The sequence below is a fragment of the Urocitellus parryii genome, chromosome 8 (genome assembly GCF_045843805.1).
Source record: "Urocitellus parryii isolate mUroPar1 chromosome 8, mUroPar1.hap1, whole genome shotgun sequence".
Lineage (NCBI taxonomy): Eukaryota > Metazoa > Chordata > Mammalia > Rodentia > Sciuridae > Urocitellus > Urocitellus parryii.
The window spans coordinates 73,553,492-73,572,463 of record NC_135538.1 but is presented as its reverse complement, the minus strand read 5'-3'; the positions used below and the strand labels follow the sequence as shown (position 1 = coordinate 73,572,463).

Sequence of the window (18,972 nt, the reverse complement as noted above, 5' to 3'; positions counted from 1 at the left end):
TACTCAGCATTAAAAGAGAATAAAATCATGGCATTTGCAGGTAAATGGATGGAGTTGGAGAATATAATGCTAAATGAAGTTAGCCAATCCCAAAAAACCAAATGTCAAACATTTTATCTGATATGAGGATGGTGATCCATAATGGGGATGGGGATGGGGAATATGGGAGGAATGGAGGAACTTTAGATAGAGCAAAGGGGAGGGAAGGGAAAGGAGCGGGCACAGGAGTAGGAAAGACGGTGGAATGAGATGGACATCATTACCCTCAAGTACATGAATGGTGTGACTCTACTTTGTGTACAATCAGAGACATGAAAAATTGTGTTCTATATGTGTATTATGAATGGAAATGCATTCTGCTGTCATATATAACAAATTAGAATAAATAAATTTAAAAAAATTAATGGATAGAAGTTCTATATAATAAGACTTGCTAGAATTCATTAAGATTAATAAATTTAACTTACTTATACAACACTTATCTGAATTACTACTACAAGTTACCCACAGAAAATTAGGCTTTAAGGAATATTAATAATGCTTTAAAATACATAATAAGGAAAGACATGATACAATTTAAAAGATAAAGGAAAAAGCCACCAAGTCTTAAACTATGTAAAATGTCAAGAGATTGTCTTTTTCAAGATATTTCATGAAAAGTTTCAAATACCACAGCCATTCACTGAAAATATACTAAAGACACATTCATACACACTGAAAGTAGCATCTCAACTTTTCATAAAGTCATGTGTCATTTAACAAAACAGGTGCATTCTGAGAAATGTGTTGGTAGGTTATTTGTTGTTGTTGAACATCACAGAGTGCTCTTCCACAAACTAAGACAGCTATAAAATCAATAGACAATATCATCTTACAGGACCAACATCATATGTGCAGCCTATCACTGAGTAAAACATTGTTATACAGCATATGACTTCATTTAAACTTAGAAAACAAAGGCAAAAATACATTGGCTAATAAAATTTTTTTGTGATGAAACATATAGTTAGAAAAGACTGTTTCAATACTAACAAAACGGACAGATTAAAGTCCTGATCAGAAATTCAAGAAATTAAAGACAATGAAATTCACAGGTCATACCATATAAACTAATTTGCAAAATTAATCTAAAAATGTTGATTCTTTTCTTTGCAGTTTATGTTTCTTTCACCTGACTTACCTAGATTTACATCTGGTAGTATCTTATCGAGAAATTGTGTTTCCCCACCATTAGGGGAGAGAAAGTCTGCCAGAAGTTGACTATTGCTCAGTTCCGGATGCTGCAGAAGTTTCTTAGATAAGCAAAATGAACAAAAAAGAAAAAAAAGGAAAAGACCACATGAGAAATCTAGAAGGGCATCAAAGGTGTATTGAAATGATTTTTAAAATACAAAAAAACAACTTTAAAATCACTAAAAGAAATTTTATATTCAAATAATAACAAAATAACTGTATTTATAGAGGGAATAGTATAGCAGAGTAGATAAGATCTCAGCCCTATTGTCAGACTCATAACAGACTCTTCTATTTGCTATCTAGATGACCCTAGAAAAGTTCCTATGTTGTCCAAGAGTCAAGCTTCCTTAATTGTAAAATGGGAATAACAAGATGACTTACTTTATATTCTTGTTACATAAAGTATTTAACACAGTATCTGATACACAAGAAGTAAGATTAAACATTAGTAATATTATTTCTCAGATTCTCAACTATACAGTGAATGCTACAATTTCACACAACTTCCTTGGTAATTAAAAGAAGTCAGCATAAAGGGTTTTCAAGAAAACTATATGTGGAAATGTGAAAAAAAAAAAACTTGGAAATCTGTAGTATGTTCTTGGAACACTATTTTCTATCAAGATAAACCGACTTTCTAAAGCCAGAAATAACCCAAATCTTACCTAATATTCAGTTTTGCAACTATAAAACAGCTACAAAACTTCATGAGCAGAAATCTACATAAACAAAATACCAATACAGCAAACTCTTAACTTCAGATCTTTCTACCAGAAAATATTTCTTCTAGAATGAGGCACTTAAATGGTTCAAATAATGGAAAAACACATTCTGCTGTATCCAAACATCCTTGCAACAATTAATAGCTATTTCATATTTCACTATTAACACAACCAAAAAAATATACAGAAAATACTTTGAGTTGAAAGAAGTTAAAATACGAGAAATAAAATGAAAATAATATACCATTGAAAACTTTTTACTTAAAAATATTTTCTTTTGGTTAGAAGGTAAGACAATTTAACTAATCTAGTACTTAAGAAAAATGATAAATGATATCCCATGCCCATATAACAGACACCTTTTTTAAACCAATAAAAATAGCCTCTCCTTGGTTTTATGATCTGGATTAAAGAAACATGACAATTAATTTTGGAGAACCAGATATCTCAAAATCAAAAACTTTTAAGTTAACCATACCACCCACTAAAATAATATCCCAAGTACACTACCATACAAAATACACACACAAGAAAAAAGGGATTAAATTCCAAGTAGTGAATGGCAGAAGAAATTGAATAAACATGTATAAGCTGCAAAAACAAAGGGACTAAGGAATAAAAGATTACAAAATTCAGAAAGCACTACACACAAAATCAAACAGAATATATAATAAAAAATCTACTCAGTATTCTTAGAATGCACTTACTCTTTTAAAACAAAATTTTTTCTTTCTATTTTTAAACTTTCCATACCATGTTTTAATTAGTTTAAAACTTAAGATTTCACCTCTTGAAGAAAATATCTGGTATTTAATTGGACATCCATTTAAAAAAATCAATTAAAAAAAAGTATATACTCTTGGCAAAAATTCATTTTAAAATCCACATGGAAAAAAATTTTAAATAAAGGAATTTTTTAACTTTACATGGACAGGTATTTGTTGAACAAAGCATGTATGTACAAGAAAAAAAGAGACAATTACAGAATGTTATGGTTAGCAATGTCTTAAGTTAAATAATACAGTTGGTGCTATACCTGGAGATATTCCTGAAACTCTTCTCTCTTTGACTTTAAGAATTCATAATTTTTGGGGCCAATGATCCTCTTGGATGGAAGCTGCGCATCAGGAAATGTGCCTGAAATTTGTACATATTAAAGTTCTTATTCTGTTCTACTATTATTTAAAAAATTAAATTAAAAAAGTTTACTAGGCAAATTAGATTCACAACATTGCCTTGCAGAGGTGTGACACTGTCTTTTAAATAATCTTCACATAATCAGAAAATTTCAAGTCAGAAGTCCAGACCAAAGAACTTGAGTCTATGGATATTTGAATATCACTTTCTAGTAACCACCACTTTTCACTGACAATGAATTTTTAGTCTATACTGGTAAAAGTAACCATGAGATTATTTGGAAATTGGTAGAATTCTAGTAGACAAAATCTCACAAAAGAAATCTCTCTCGTGGGGAAAAACAAACTGGGGGCATTTTGCCAATGTTGCATAAGCTTAAAAACAAAATTTAAAAGCCATGGATGCACTTTCTTAAATAGAGACAACTTCAGAAATTTAAGTAACGAAAAGTAACGATTATGTTGGGAATCCAGCCAGTTTTGAATGATTCAGAAGCTTAAAGTACAGAGATTAATGACCTTCTCACAGTCTTAAACAAAAAAGAAAAGTTCTCAGAGAAAGAACAGACAAGAATGAGAGAAAACAGAAAGCCATTTGAAGACAGGGACAAACTCAAAATCTGGGCAAAAACTATGGGGTGGGACTTTGTATTCTTTATATTCCTATGATAATCACCTAACCATGGGCTTTGTTCCTCTAGGAGGATTAAAAAAAGTCCCTTGCCCTTCTCAATTCAGAACCAATCTGAATTAGGGTATGTATCAAGGCACACCTCCTAAAGCTTTTCTAAAATTAAAAAAAAAAAGTTTAAGAACACAAACTCAACAAGCCATGTACAAAATGAAATATTGAAATATTGAAATATTCTTAAATATATCCTAATATTAACTGAAATAAATAGGTAAGGGTAAGGCCAAAAAGGAAAAATGCTTGTTGCCTTTTCCAACTGATCTAACCTTAAAAGGGGAGGAAAAAAAAAAAAACCATAAACTTTGTTTCCTCATCTAAATTTAAGAGATAAATCAGAACATTTCCCAGAATTCATAGCAAACATGTTTACTAGGAAGATGGTAGTAAAAAGGAAAGTAACCCTGAAATTCTCTGCCACATCAAGAGAAACAAAACAAAAATATTGGATAGAGGATCTTTTCTAAAGTATGAAGAACAATAATCTTTTTTAAAATTTAATTTTGTTATTAAAAATGTAGTCAATGTGCATTGCAAAAAATGTAAATAAACAAAAAAAGATAAAAACAGTACATTCCTATTGCCAATAAAAGTGTATACAACTGTTACTATTTCTTTGGCATCAATGCTTAAAATAAATTTAAAAAAATAATCTGGTATAACAGCTTTTAAGAAAGCTAATGCTATAAAGTTTTACATAAAAAAAGATCAACCAACCATGAAATTCTGTTAGCTTTGATTCAAGTACATAGAATTCAAGGTATCTTCTGTAGACAGACCAATGTTCAGGCTCATGCCCAACTGTAAAATGAATATATACAAATAATATTATAACCTACTACTAAAAGGATGCAGAATTTAAAACATTAAAAACATAAGACATTATTTCATGGTCTTTTTTTTTTTAATACTTTATTTTTTAGTTTTTGGCGGACACAACATCTTTGTATGTGGTGCTGAGGATCGAACCCGGGCCGCATGTATACCAGGCGAGTGCGCTGCCGCTTGAGCCACATCCCCAGCCCCTCATGGTCTTAATAATTTATTATCTTGTGCACTGTATTAATGTATTTAATCCTGTATTTTAATTGCACAAGTACTCAGAAGATACTGATAAATTTTATCTATGCAGTTATCTCAAACAAATATACCTTTTCTACAATAGAATCACAGAGCTGGTAGAAACTTTAAAAAATTATGCAATTATTTTTCAGGGGTGTACTGAGGATTGAATTCAGGGGCACTCAACCACTGAGCCACATCCCCAGATCTATTTTGTATTTTATTTAGAGATAGAGTCTCACTGAGTTGCCTAGTACCTCATCATTGCTGAGGCTGGCTTTGAACTTGTGATCCTCCTGCCTCAAGCTTCCCAAGCCACTGAGATTACAGGTGTTCACCACTGTGCCTGGCATGTAATTATTATTTTTAAAATGTCATAAAACTATGTATTTCATTTTGTATCAATCTAGGGTCTCTCAAAAATATCAAAATTTACCAAATTGTCCTGACCTAATAATGTAGTATAGAACAGCACTACCCAACAGGACATTTTGCAATTATGTAGACATTTTATATATCTGCACTAAATACTGTTTGCCACTGAGCAATTGTTCATGCAGCTTGTGCAACTAAGGAACAAAAAACTTAATATAATTTAACTTTAATTGTCAAATATGGCCAGTGACAACCAAACTGGCACAAAGTAATTGTTTAAATAAAGAGCCATGCTGGGCATAGTGGCACACTCCTGTAATCCCAGTGGCTTGGGAAGCTAAGGCACAAGTATCACAACTTCAAAGCCAACCTCCGCAATGCTGCAAGGCCCTAAGTATCTTGGCGAGATCCAGTTTCAAAATTAAAAATAAAAAGGGCTGCGGATGTGGTTCAGTGGCTAAGCACCCCTTGGTTTAATCCCTGGTACAAAAAAGTGGGGGGCGGGGGCAGGTCACATTACATATTCTTATCCAGTCCCCCATTTACTATGTGGCCTTTAATAACTTAATCTCACTGTACCTTAGTTTGCTTAGATATAGAATAATGTGCCTATCATATAAAAAAATAACCTATATAAAGCACTTTTGTACATACATAGCACAAAATTAGCAATCCTCAAAATGTTAACTGCTATGGTTAACAGCAGCTTATGTCATTCTAGCACACATCTGAGAATGCAACGGATCAAATCAACCAAAAGCAGAGTAACTCCAAACAATATTTCCATTTTAAAAAAAAAATCTGATTTAGCCACAACCTATAAAGCAAATCCTGGTTTTCGTCTTTAACACTGGTCTTAAACATCTATGTACATTTAGTTTTGGTCTTTAAAATTCTAACAATGCTATTTTACTACACATATAAAGTCCATGTAGTAAACAATATCCTTTTTTTCTCCCTTACAAGCCATGGTTTTCTAAGAGCAGATTACATTAATAGTAGAATTCTACAGTGCAGACAAAAATTATCTTTAGAATATAAGATTAAAAATTCTTTTAGTTTGAATTTCATGTTTCAATTTTTAAGCTAGACCTTTTAAAATAAATCACCAACAAATGTTTTCTCTTCCATGTAGAAGCTATAACAAAATAAAAAGTTGGTGGAGAAGAGATTATCAAATATAATAAGTATATAGGGGAAAATCAGTGGAATAGAAAAAGGAAATCAAGAAGGAAGGGGAGAAAAAAGGGAATAAATTTAACAAAATCATGTTAAATTCATATGTAAATGTGCCACGGGAAATTTCACTTTTTTGTATATGTAGAAAGTACCAATCAAATATAAATAAATAAACATGCACAAGGAAGATCAATAGAGTAAAGAGAATAGGGGGAGGAGGACAGGGAAAGGAAAGGGAGGGAAGAAAGGATTAAAATCAAATTCCATGCATACATGAATTTGTCAAAATAAATCAAACTATTATGTATAACTATAATGCTCTATTAAAAAAAATAAAGCACCAAAATTAAAGATGGTTGTCCAACAGGCAAAAACAAAAGTATATTCCCAAACAATACTAAGTTAAAATTGAAATCAGACTGGGATAGATAAGGGTTTGGCTACATACTATTAATATGCCAAGAGAGCAGCAACTAGCAAGTTGCAGAGCTACTGAAACACAATCATAAAGCACCCTCAGACCTGGATAGAACAAGACCTGTCTAGTACATAGTTAGAACAGGAGAAACCATAGCTAACTGCTCTGGGCAATCTTCTTCCCTATTCCTATGCCTTATGTACTTGAAGTAGGACTAGTTTCTGAGAAAAATCAGAAAACCTAATGCTTTTTGAAAAATAAATAAAGGAAATAATTAGCACTAACCTTTACACTACCACTTAGAAACTACTCTAAAAAACATTTCCAAACATTATCACCTTTTCCCCCTTCCTTCCTCACAGATAGTTTCTTCCACTTGAGGATAACATTATTTTTCTTGTGTATCATTTCCAACACATGTAGGACTTTGATTGTGCTTTTTCTTACACTAACTGCCCTGCCAGAGTGCTGTTTATCCTGCCATGGATGCTGTTTAATCCCTGTCTCTATTGCAGTCCACACATGAAACAACCAAAACAAAAACATGAGGACAATTTGTTAAGCTGTTTTGATTGTATTGTTATTGATTCTAATTAGCCCATAACAATGGGAGAAGGGAAATGCTCTTTCAATTAAACTGTTATAATAGCTAATCTAGTTTTGAATGCATTAATAACAATTAAATATGTATAATAACTAATGATGGGGGCTGGAATTGTAGCTCAGTATGGAGCGTTTGCATTATACATGTGAGACAGTAGGTTTGATTCCCAGCACCACATATGAATAAGCAAATAAAATAAAGGTCTATCAACAACTAAAAAATATTTTTAAAATAAATAAATAATAATTAATGATGGCAACAAAACCATTAAAGGAATATCCCATAAAATGCCCTGATGGATTGTGAGGTATCTCTCAAGTATCTACTCAACAATGTTGGTTGAATTAATTAATTAACCTAATAACCTAAGAAATACTAAGCTTTCATTCAAGTTTCTGTTCTGGACAGTAATCTTTTAAATATGTGATTATATTCAATTATTTTTTTAAATTTATTTTAGTTATTGGTGGATATCTTATTTATTTTTATGTGGTGCTGAGGATTAAACGCAGTGCCTCACACATACTAAGCAAGTGCTCTACCACTGAGCTACAATCCCAGCCCCGATATTCAATTATCATATATTGTGAAATGTTTCTCACACCTGATAAAGATGTCTTTAAGAAATGTATTCATAAACCTTCCTACCTGCTCTTCTATCATTTCTTTCAACATCAATACAAAACACAGGAATTCTCTCCTTTTTCTCTTTCCTTTCAGAGGAGGGATCCTCAAAAAAGTCTACATATGGAATGCTAATTTTCCAAGCAGCAAGATTTCGGGGAGTATTAGGTGTGCTCACAGCTTCTACTGGAGAATCATCTTCCATTACAACAATACCCTCTTCAATCTGGAAAAAAAATCACCATGAATTTAATATTTCCACTACCTTTATTTAGAACTACACAGCATATTAGATATAACTATAAAGTAATAGGCCCATAACAATTTGATACATTGTAATACTTGGGAAATTAGGTGATAAAGAATTTTCTACTGAAAAAGTAAAAATAAAAGTTAAAACTAACAAGTTATTAGCATCAACTCCATGTCTGGTTACACTACCTGTTTATGAAATATTATAGAAAATGAATAGACATTTCAGAGATTATGGAAAAATACTAATAATACACAAATGTAAAAAGCATCTGAGTAAAGAGGGTAAAAAAGTGCTCAACCCTGGTGATAAGAAATAAAAATTTAATGTACTGGTATTTTTCACTTAAAAATGTAAAATTCTATAAATAGCAACTGATGGAGACAGCGCAGATAAACTACAGATGAATTGGAAATGTGAAATACTTCTGGTGATAAGCATAACAGCATTGCCCTCTCCTGGAAAGCGCTTTAATGATGTCTCCATAAAAAACTACAAAACAGTTCTAAACAGTAATCCTATTCCTGAGTATTCTAATGACAATATTTACTTGAAATATTTTTGTTAAAAAACAGTGGAAAGGGCACAAGCAAAAATATATTCTCTGCATCATTAAGTAACAAATAATCAGATTAAAAGGTCTGCAAGGACACACCTCTATAAAACTGATTGTTTTTCATCTCATTTTTGAACTTTTAATAGTATAAGTGTTTGAAATAATATTTTTGAATGTCTAAAATTAAAATAGCAATTATTTTTAAAGAAGAAAACCATATGTTCTAGAAATACACATACAGAAAGAAGGAAAGAAACCATGTCTAATTCTTTAACTTGGAAGAGACCCTTTGAATCTAACAAATGATAAGTCTGTTTACCTTGAAATCTTTTACTCATGTTTAAGTGAGCAAAATATTACAGATAAAATACATTCATCTTAAACACACTCCTTTTAAGGCACCAAATCAAAGGTTGTAGTACTTAAGAGAATTCTGAACAACCTAGTCAGAGAAAACTAGGAATAAGGAAAATTTTATTTCCAGAATTCTAGCATATCACCTTCACTTTTCATTCTTTCTTTCTATACCTGACACCCTACTCTCTTCTAAGAAAATTATTTCCTTCCTCACAAAGTCCCTTCTCTTTTTTCTGTTCTTGTACTAAACTGTCTTTCAAAAATTCCTAATAAAACTATTACTGTTACCTAATAAAACTATTACTAAAATTCCTAATAAAACTATTACTATTACCAAATAAAACTATTACACTCTTTTTTGGTGGCGTGGGGGAGTTTATTGGAGATCAAACCCAAGGATACTTTATTACTAAGCCACATCCCCAGACCCTTCTACTATTTGAGAAAGGGTCTCGCTAAATTGCTTAAGACCTCAGTAAATTGCTGAGGCGGGCCTTGAACTTGTGATCCTCCTGCCTCAGTCTCCTGAGTCACTGGGATTACAGATATGTGCCACCACACCCAATGGTAAGGCTTTTGGGGAACAAGGTAATTTCCTCATAATATTCTCATAATATTGAAAGAAAAACAGAGTATGTGTGAGGGAAATGTCTGCCCCCATCCCCCCTGCTTGGAAGCTGAGCTCAAAGGAACATTTTGCATGGTTATTCTTTTTTTTTGTTTGTTAATGAACCTGGCATCTGAGTAAAGAGGGTAAAAAAGATCACAGAATGGTAAGAAGTTTAACAAACTTATTAAAGCCAAAAATGGGATATTCTTAAATGAAAAAAAAAATTTCCTCAAAATCAATCTAAAAAAGATAGGAAAGCAAAATTCTTACCAACATACAAATATTAATGAATGACAAAGGACAAAGCTTTACAATTTCCTTTTAACATTAAATGGTGTTTATACCAACACAGTCCAGTGAAAAATCCTTGGGCAATATTTCTGTGAATTTTCAAGACTTCTCTTAATCTTATTTAAAAGTAAATAATTAGCCAAGTGTGGTGAGGCCTGCTTGTAATTCCAATTACTTAGGAGGCTGAGGCAGGAGGATCACAAGTTCAAGGCTAGCCTGGGCACCTCAGCAAGACACTTTCTTAAAATAAAATATAAAAATGCAGCTTAGTGATGGAGCACCACTGGGTTAATCCCCAGTATATATCAGTGAATCAATCAATAGAAATAAGTATTCTGTAACCAAAATGTTAATAAAAGGAGACCAAGTACTTTTGTTTACAAATAGATCCTCTCTACTAATAGGGAATAAAGAAGGCAGAGATGAAAGGCTAGGTGACATCCCTCTACTTCCTTAAATGTTAACATTCCTTATCTTTTCCTCTATGAACATAACTACCAACTAATTAATGAGTATATTAACTTCTAGTAGTTTATCTGTAAATCAGTTCTGAAATTGGACAGAAATGTATCTTCAGGAAGATAAAATCTTATATACTGAGCTGTGGTTCCCAGGACTTAATCCATAATTAACATCTATATAATTATGAGAATTGATAGTATTATAATATTATATAGTATTTAACAGTGCTTACTATGTACAAGACACCATTCTCAGTATTTCATATATATTACTTGCTTGGTTCTCCTTACAATACCCCTATATAAGACAGATAGAATTATTCCCCTTTACACATTGAGGAAATAAATTAGAATAAAATTACACAACTTGCCCAAGATCAAACAGCAGATACGCATTACTGCCAAGTGATCAGATCATCAAGTTCTAAAAGATAATGTCTCCCAGGTCCCAATTTCAAATCACAAACCACAAACCACTTTATCTCTGGCAGGAAGACTGGCAACTTCCCTTTCCTCTCTACTTCCTAAACAAGAAAAGAGAATTCCTCAAGGCCCCATAGCTTCAAACTACAGTGTCTTCTAAGCCCTGAATGTCACTATCTCCATCTGTGTAAGCTTCCTCCCACCCCCGGTGTTTTCTTTTGATGGTATTAGAGACTAATTTGCTTGCTTCTCCTATTTTCTGTTATTACTATACTTCCAATCAAAACTTTCCAGCCGGGCATGTTGGTGCATGCCTGTAATCCCAGTGGCTCAGGAGGCTGAGGCAGGAGGATCATGAGTTCAAAGCCAGCCTCAGAAAAAGCGAGGTGTTAAGCAACTAAGTGAGACCCTATCTCTAAATAAAATTCAAAGTGGGCTGGGGATGTGGTTCAGTGGTCAAGTGCCCCTGAGTTCAATCCCCAGTATCAAACAAAACAAAACAAAACTTTCCTTCTTCCTTAGATCACTACAAAACATAACAAATTCTCTGTTTTTTAAAGATATCTTATTTCTTTTTTTTAATTAGTTACACATGACAGTACAATGATCTTGACAATTCATACATTTGAATCAAATGGGGTATAATTTCTCATTTTTCTGATTGTACAGGTTGCAGAATCACATTGGTCATACATTCACCTATTTACATACAGCAATAATAATATCTATTTTATTCTGCTGCCCTTCCTATCCCCCTTCTCCTCCCCTCCCCTCCCATCACATGTCTCTACCCAATCTAATGTGACACCCTTTTTTTTTTCTCTCCTCACAACATCATACATGTATTCTGTATAACGATGAGGGTCTCCTGCCATCTTCCGTGCAATTCCCCTTCTCCCTCCTTTTCCCTCCCACCTCTCTTCCCTATTTAGTGGTAATCTTCTTCTCATGCTCTTCCTCCCTATCCCATTTTGAGTCACATCCCTTATATCAGAGAAGACATTCAACATTTGTTTCTAAAGCAAAATTATATCTTGTATTTCAAGCAATTGGGAGGGCAAAGAATAAAAAGTACAACTTCCACAAAATTGTTTTGGAAGTTCACAATAACATTCGGAAATCCTTTTGTCATAATATTAGTGGGGATAAAGCAGGATTACAAGATGTGTGTGTGTGGGGTGTGTGTGTGTGTGTGTGTGTGTGTGGTTCTATAGATATATGCTTTATATGTTATAGGTATATGTTAGTCGAGTCTACAGGGGTAGGAAGGTAAGTAGGTAGGTATTTTTGAGAAAAGAAAATCACCAAAATGTTAACAGAAGTGTCTATTGAGTAGCAAAAGTACTAATGCTATTTAAAAATTCTTATACTTTTCTACACTATTAAAAAATTGAAGAGGCGGGAATATAGATCAGTGTGGTATAGCATTTGTCTAGCATGTGCAAGGCCTTGGCTTGGATGCCAAGGAAAAGAGAGACTGATAGAAAGACTATAATGTGTTTAAAATCAGAAAACATAGAAAAGGAAAAAAATGGGCTTAAGTAAAACTTTCTTCCATTTAAATTATTATGCAGAATTAGTGAACCTCCATAAAAATTCATAATGTAGTGAAACAGAGGTTGAAAGGAAGGGGTAAAAGAAAAAAGCATTGTGTTTACTTCTGTCCTCTACTCCTCCTTCTTCATCCCTATTATATGCAGTTTAGTGAATTTCTTTCTTTCTCTTTTTAATGGGTACATTATAACTATACATAATAATGGTATTCACTGTTACATGTGGGTCAGCAGACTTCTTAAGAACAAGATCTATGCCTTAATCATCTTTGTATCCCTAGTCATTAAAAATCTAAATATGAATCTAAGCTCTCTATTCACTGAAGATTTGTTAAGTGATGAAAAGTACAAATGAGATAAAATATCTACCTTTACGGGACTAACTATCTGGTAGGGGAGACAACTGTAAACATATAATTTCAATTAATATATGGCACATACTTTAATGTATGATAATAGGGGCACAAAAGCACAAAAAAATAAATTCTGTCCTTTGCAGCAACAATGGATGTAACTGGAGGACACTATGTTAAGTGAAATACATTAGGTACAGAAAAACAAATATGCATGTTCTCACCCAAACTAAAGAAAGTAGAAGCTAAAAAGTTAATCTCAAAGCAGCAGGAAATAGAATAGTGGTGACCAGAGTCTAGGAAGGGTGTAAGGATGGAAAAGATGGATAGAGAGAGGATGATAATGGGAACAGGGAAGCAGTTAAATAGCAGAAATTACTTTTAATGTTTTCTAGCATGGGAGAATAATCATATTAACAACAATAGATTATTTCAAAATAATTAGTAGAGAGGATTTTAAATGTTTCTAAGAACAAAGAAATAATGTCTGAGGTGATAGATATGCCAATTTCCCTCATCTGATCATTATATATTGCTGGGGTAATGCCAAAGCTGTTTGTGCACAGACCACAGCTGAAGTTCAAGAAATTAGGGCATCTGGGGCTGGGGTTGTGGCTTAGTGGTAGAGTATTCGCCTAGCATGTGCAAGGCACTGGGTTTGATCCTCAGCACCACATAAAAATAAATAAATAAAATAAAGGTATTTTATCCAACTGCAAAATGAGTCTTAAAAAAAAATGAGTCTTAAAAAAAAAAAGAAATTAGGGCATCTATGAACAATGTTTATTCCTGGCTTTTAAGAACATCAGGATTGAAGTAAAAGCCTAATGAAAAGATAGTAAACCATTTAACTACCAGAAGTATCTTAGCTTAAAAGAAACCATTCTATCTTACTAATAAATTAATTCTTGAAAATTTAAAAAAATGATACCAGTACCATGAAACTATAAACTAATCAAAGAATACAGAATATAAAGAAAATCTGAAGTTAGAGGATAAGTTAGCATATCCCGTTTTTTATGCTATACTATATATTTGAAGTTATACATAAATCAAATTGAAGATTTTTACTTACAAAGTCATCTTCACCTTCAGCCAAACCATAATTAGGCAACATAGCTCCTTCCATTGCGGTGCTCTTGAATACGCCTTTAATTTTGCTGCCTATTCTGCTGATTCCAAATGATTCCCCTCTCTTTTGTGTGCTTCTAAATATTAAAGAGGAATACATCAGGTACAGATCAAATTATCACAAAGCCTCGTTTATTATAAACAACACTAAAGAAAAAAACATTTTGAAAATGGCAAACTGAAGGTAGCTAACATTAATTTTTCAAGTTTTCAATCAGAGATTAAATCTCAACATCTCAGAAGCCAAAACAGAATTTAAAGCTTAAATTTGTAATATGAATTAATGAGACAAAATCTTCTAGTTAGCTACTGTTAACTTCAAAACATTAACTGAACTAAAATTTTTAAGATGAGAGCCTCCTAGTGGTATACAGTTCTTAATGTCATATATATGAAATAACAGATATTAAAACATGTTGAGACCAATGTTCAAATTATGTCTTTTTAAAATTACTTTTTGGATTGAACCCAGTGGCATGCTACCACTGAGTTACATCCCAAGCCCTCCTTATTTTTTATTTTGAGATAGAGCCTCTCTAAATTGTTGAGACTGGCCTCAACTTGTGACCCTCCTGCTTCCCTCTGCCTCCCCAAGTCACTGAGATTACATGTTTGTGTCACCATGCCCAGCTAAGACCAATGTTCAAAATATAATATTCATTTAGAATAAATGAACTGATAACAATGCAATAAAGAAGATCTAAACCTATAACCTTCTTGATACTTCATTTTAAATGAAACTTAACAAAAAAATCATCCTTTATGACTGACAAATGACCAAGCAAAATTTAACTTTATAATCATGTAAATATTCAAAAACAGAATGAGATAAATGCATCTTTAAAGTAATCTTTTTTAAAAAAGAAAATACCAAAGGAAGGTTTAACAATGGGGATACGAGCAAATGTAGCCCAAGGAAGCAGCCTACTGTGTTATAAATATTAAATATTAGTTTCACAATGCAAAAATAATTTCAAAAAACAGGAGTAGATTAAAAAAAAAGAAGTTAAAAGCAGCAAAAATTTCTTCCACTTGAGCTGTGTTTCAAGTAAACAAAACCATAACTTTTATTCAATTTAAAACTCATTCTCAGCATATTACCCTTACAACAGATACCCAAATAAAAATGACTATTTTAAAATGTAACCAAGTTTGTTTAAAATGCTTAAGTTACTAGACAGCTATTATTCCCAAAGCAAAACTTATCAGCTCAAATAATGCAACAATTAGAGAAATAAAAGCAAAACTGATTAATTCAAACACACCAGGTATATATATATACAGTGATGTGTGTTTTCTACATGTGTGAGGAGCAAATAAAACTTATTTTAAAATTAAAAAACACAAATAAGTAGCAAGTAGTACAAGGGATGCCTAAACTAGATTATTTTATCTAAACAAGCATGCAGTTAGTGGTTTTTAAAAGTCCAAGGTTGTAGATACAGTTATCCCAGATAGAAAAAATGTTTCCAAACATAAATATAAAAATATTAACAAAATCTCTTGAAAATCTCTAAAACCTTATTATTTTGTTCTAGTTTGTAAAATCTAGAGATAATATAACAATTGAGGTTTTTGAAATGATATATTAAATTATTATATTAAATTATTTCACTTGTTGTTATGCCCATAATCTTAGAAACACCATTATATTTCTTACTTTCAAAAAAGTTTTTTAAGGGACACCAATTGGGTAGAGGAAGGACAAGGGAGGGAAGGGAGGAGACGAGGATAGGGGAATTAAATTGATTAAAGAATTTTACATGCATGTACCAATATACCACAACAAAACTCTTCATTCTGTATAATATGCACAACAAAAAATAAAATTTGAAACTCTTCAAACACAAATAATTCTAAAAATAACAGAATCAACAGCAACAACAAAGAATCAATAGCCTTGAAAACAAAATACTGGAAAAATAGTGAAAATATCTTAGTATTTCTTAATATCTATTACTGAAAATATCAAGACATTTTTATTTTATGACATATCATACTATGCAAAAAAAGGAGATATCTAAAATTAAGAGATTCATTTTTAAAGGTTATAAATAACAGATATAAAGGTGGTAATAGCATGGTGCTTCTTATTTTTTCCTTTTTTTGTTATACTTAGGTTGTGTGAGGTGTACTGTCTGAACTTAAACAGATAATTTATACTGAAAAGAATCACATGCTCAAGACTTACCGAAAATCATCCAAACTTAGGCTACCTCTGCAATATCAGATATGTGAAATTATATAAGGAGGAGAGAGAGAGAGAGAAAGCCCAGATATTAAACAAGTTTCACTTCAGAATACAAAACAAAATTAAAAAGCTTAAAAGTTACACAAGTGGACAGCATTCAAATTTGTAAAAGGCAGAAATCTTTATAAATAACATGATAAAAGTAAGAGAAACAAAGCACATAGCTGTTTTTTGAAGGTGTGGAATCTAGACCACTATAGAAGAGTTCTTAAAAATCCAGTGTCAGTACATACTTCTGCATTTTTTTGCCCTTAGGCAAGCCATTTGTTTGATACTGTGTAAAGTATGTGGGAACTATGGCCACAAAGCTTGGCACAAAAACCAAATTCATATTTTCCAAAATGAAATTTGTGTCATGTTAGATAAAATCATGTATGTTTCTTCACCTATTTTTAGTTTTGCTATGTAAAATACAATGTTCGGGGGCTGGAAATGTAGCTACTGAGCACCTGCCTAGCACGCTTGAGGTCCTGAGTTTGATACCTAGCATAAAGAAAAATTTTTTTAATGTTAAGCTAGGAAGCAAGATAAGCAAAAGATCTCTAAATATTCAAAAGTTATGCTTTGAGTGCATACTGAAATAGTTCAATATTATCAATATGCATTAAAATTCTACTTTTAAAAGGCAACTAAATAAAATATAGATGCAAAATGTTGAATGTTTTACATATTTGAAGTCATTTACCATCAAATCAGCAAAGCTAATCTAAATATCCAATGAAAGAATGTTAAGAAACTATTTACTCTAAGTAAATGAATCATCATGTAACATAGAAGCAACCTCCTGACAAGACTGTTAATATTAAGTCAGGTCAATATAAAGAAAAACATACTTTAAAAGGCTATAACCAGGGCTGGGGTAGAGCATTCATCTAGCATGTATGAGGCACTGGGTTCGATTCTCGGCATCACATGAAAATAAATAAAATAAAGTACATCAACAACAAGAACAAAAATATTTTTAAAAAGTATAAACTAAAAAAAAAAAAAGGCTATTCAGTATCCAGAACAAAAAAATAACCCATATGTCCTTTATGTCTTTTTTAAAAATTCTTAAGCTAGCAAAATGAGTGTGTTAATATTCTATAGATAACCAGGTATCCTCAAATTAGCAAACAAAATCTTTCCATCTCTGAAGTTATGGCCTTAACTTAGGTTTAGCTATCAAGCTGACATCTAAGATCACAGATGTAGTTCCTCTAAATGAGGGAAGCTTAATATCCTTGTATAAAACCCTAAATATTCTAAGTCTAAAAAAAGGATAAATTCTACCTGCTTCTCAAGCATGTCAGGAAATTCTATGGAAGTCCTTGAAAACGTATTCCACTAAAATAAGAAGTATGTATTTCTGGCAAAGAATACTATTTTAAGAAGCATAAATATATTTTTTGCTAAATAAAGTCTAAAATTTCATGGTTATTATATATATATAAATTATTAGTAAAAAGTAAAAAAGTAATTTTTTACAAATAACCATAAAGATATTTCTCATCTTCAAAAGTTATGATATGCATTCTGCTTATACTGAAGCATTATATTAAGAACTAATATTTTTCCTTGTATTATCAAAAAATGTTCTATTTTCTGACTTAATCTACTTCTCTCTTTGTACCATCATCTCCAATTTATTTATATATTTTTGGATATTTGCTAAAACTGTAAGGTGCTGAGAACAATGTGACTACCCATTCTGTAGAAATAACTTTGATGTCCATGTCAGTTTTGTACACATAACAGTGAACATAAAACCTTGTAAAGACAAATCAGGACATTAATTGTTGAGTTTATATATGGATTCTCCATTTTGTTATCTTTAGATTAATTGCGCTCTTGATTTCCAATGAGAAAAAGAGGAAAACCCCTCTAATTTGTACCCAGTACATTCTCAAATAAAAAAGTTTTCTCTGAAAACAAAACAGAACTGTCAAAAATTGGGAGTTATCTGTGGATTTCACTTGTGCATATAGGTACAAGTTCATCTGGCATTAGTATGTATTAATTATGAGATTAAAAAGGCAACAATGTATAATTTTTCTAAAAAAAAATTCAGGCATTTTTAGTTACTTACATACAACAGTACTCCAATTTATGGATGAAATATCTTGTCTACTCCTGTAGTATTGGAATCACATTTTCATTCAGAAAAATAGTTACTAAAGACAATGACATTATCACAGAATGATAAGCATCACCAAGTTCAAAAACCAAATATACATATGGTTAAATATACCTACCTGTTGAATTTTGAATTGCGTGTTGGTGATTCTGCACCTCTTAAAAGTTGCCTGAAATACTTCAAAATAATAAATACTTATTGTGGCATACTAAACTAATATTTTACATTAAAACATGGCACTTTATCTTTCTACTTTCCAGTTTAATGAAAAGGCTATTTAAAGGCTGGGGGTGCAGCTCAGTGGTTAAGCTCTTGCCTAGTATGTATAAGGATCTGAGTTACATTCCCAGCACCCAGAAAAAAAAAAAAAATAGGAAAAGCTATTTAAATCAAGTGAATACAACCTCAGTCAAGGAAACAAAGGATTAAAATGAATTGCAAATGGAAATATTCAAGCTACTGGATTTGGATTTCCATTAGTCTTAAATAACATATATATAAGAATGGGGTTTCTATGTCACTGTAGTACTATAAAGTGACTGAGACATACGGAAAATCAGGTAGAACAATTCA

The 18,972-nt window shown here is 31.9% G+C and overlaps 1 protein-coding gene across 4 annotated transcripts in view; it reads right to left on the bottom strand.

Moving 5' to 3' along the window:
• The window catches only part of Snx14 (sorting nexin 14), a 93,657-nt gene that overhangs the window by 26,662 nt on the left and 48,023 nt on the right, over window positions 1-18,972 (bottom strand). For 2 of the 4 annotated variants that reach the window (XM_026410937.2, XM_026410943.2), the window contains exons 15-21: window positions 18,518-18,576; window positions 16,224-16,250; window positions 13,977-14,109; window positions 8,069-8,270; window positions 4,500-4,583; window positions 2,995-3,095; window positions 1,181-1,292 (exon numbers count right to left, since the gene is read on the bottom strand). In XM_026410937.2, the coding sequence (XP_026266722.1) occupies window positions 1,181-1,292; window positions 2,995-3,095; window positions 4,500-4,583; window positions 8,069-8,270; window positions 13,977-14,109; window positions 16,224-16,250; window positions 18,518-18,576 (718 nt within the window). The remainder of the gene's footprint in view (window positions 1-1,180; window positions 1,293-2,994; window positions 3,096-4,499; window positions 4,584-8,068; window positions 8,271-13,976; window positions 14,110-16,223; window positions 16,251-18,517; window positions 18,577-18,972) is intronic. The other 2 variants (XM_026410951.2, XM_026410958.2) reach the window with 1 other exon arrangement.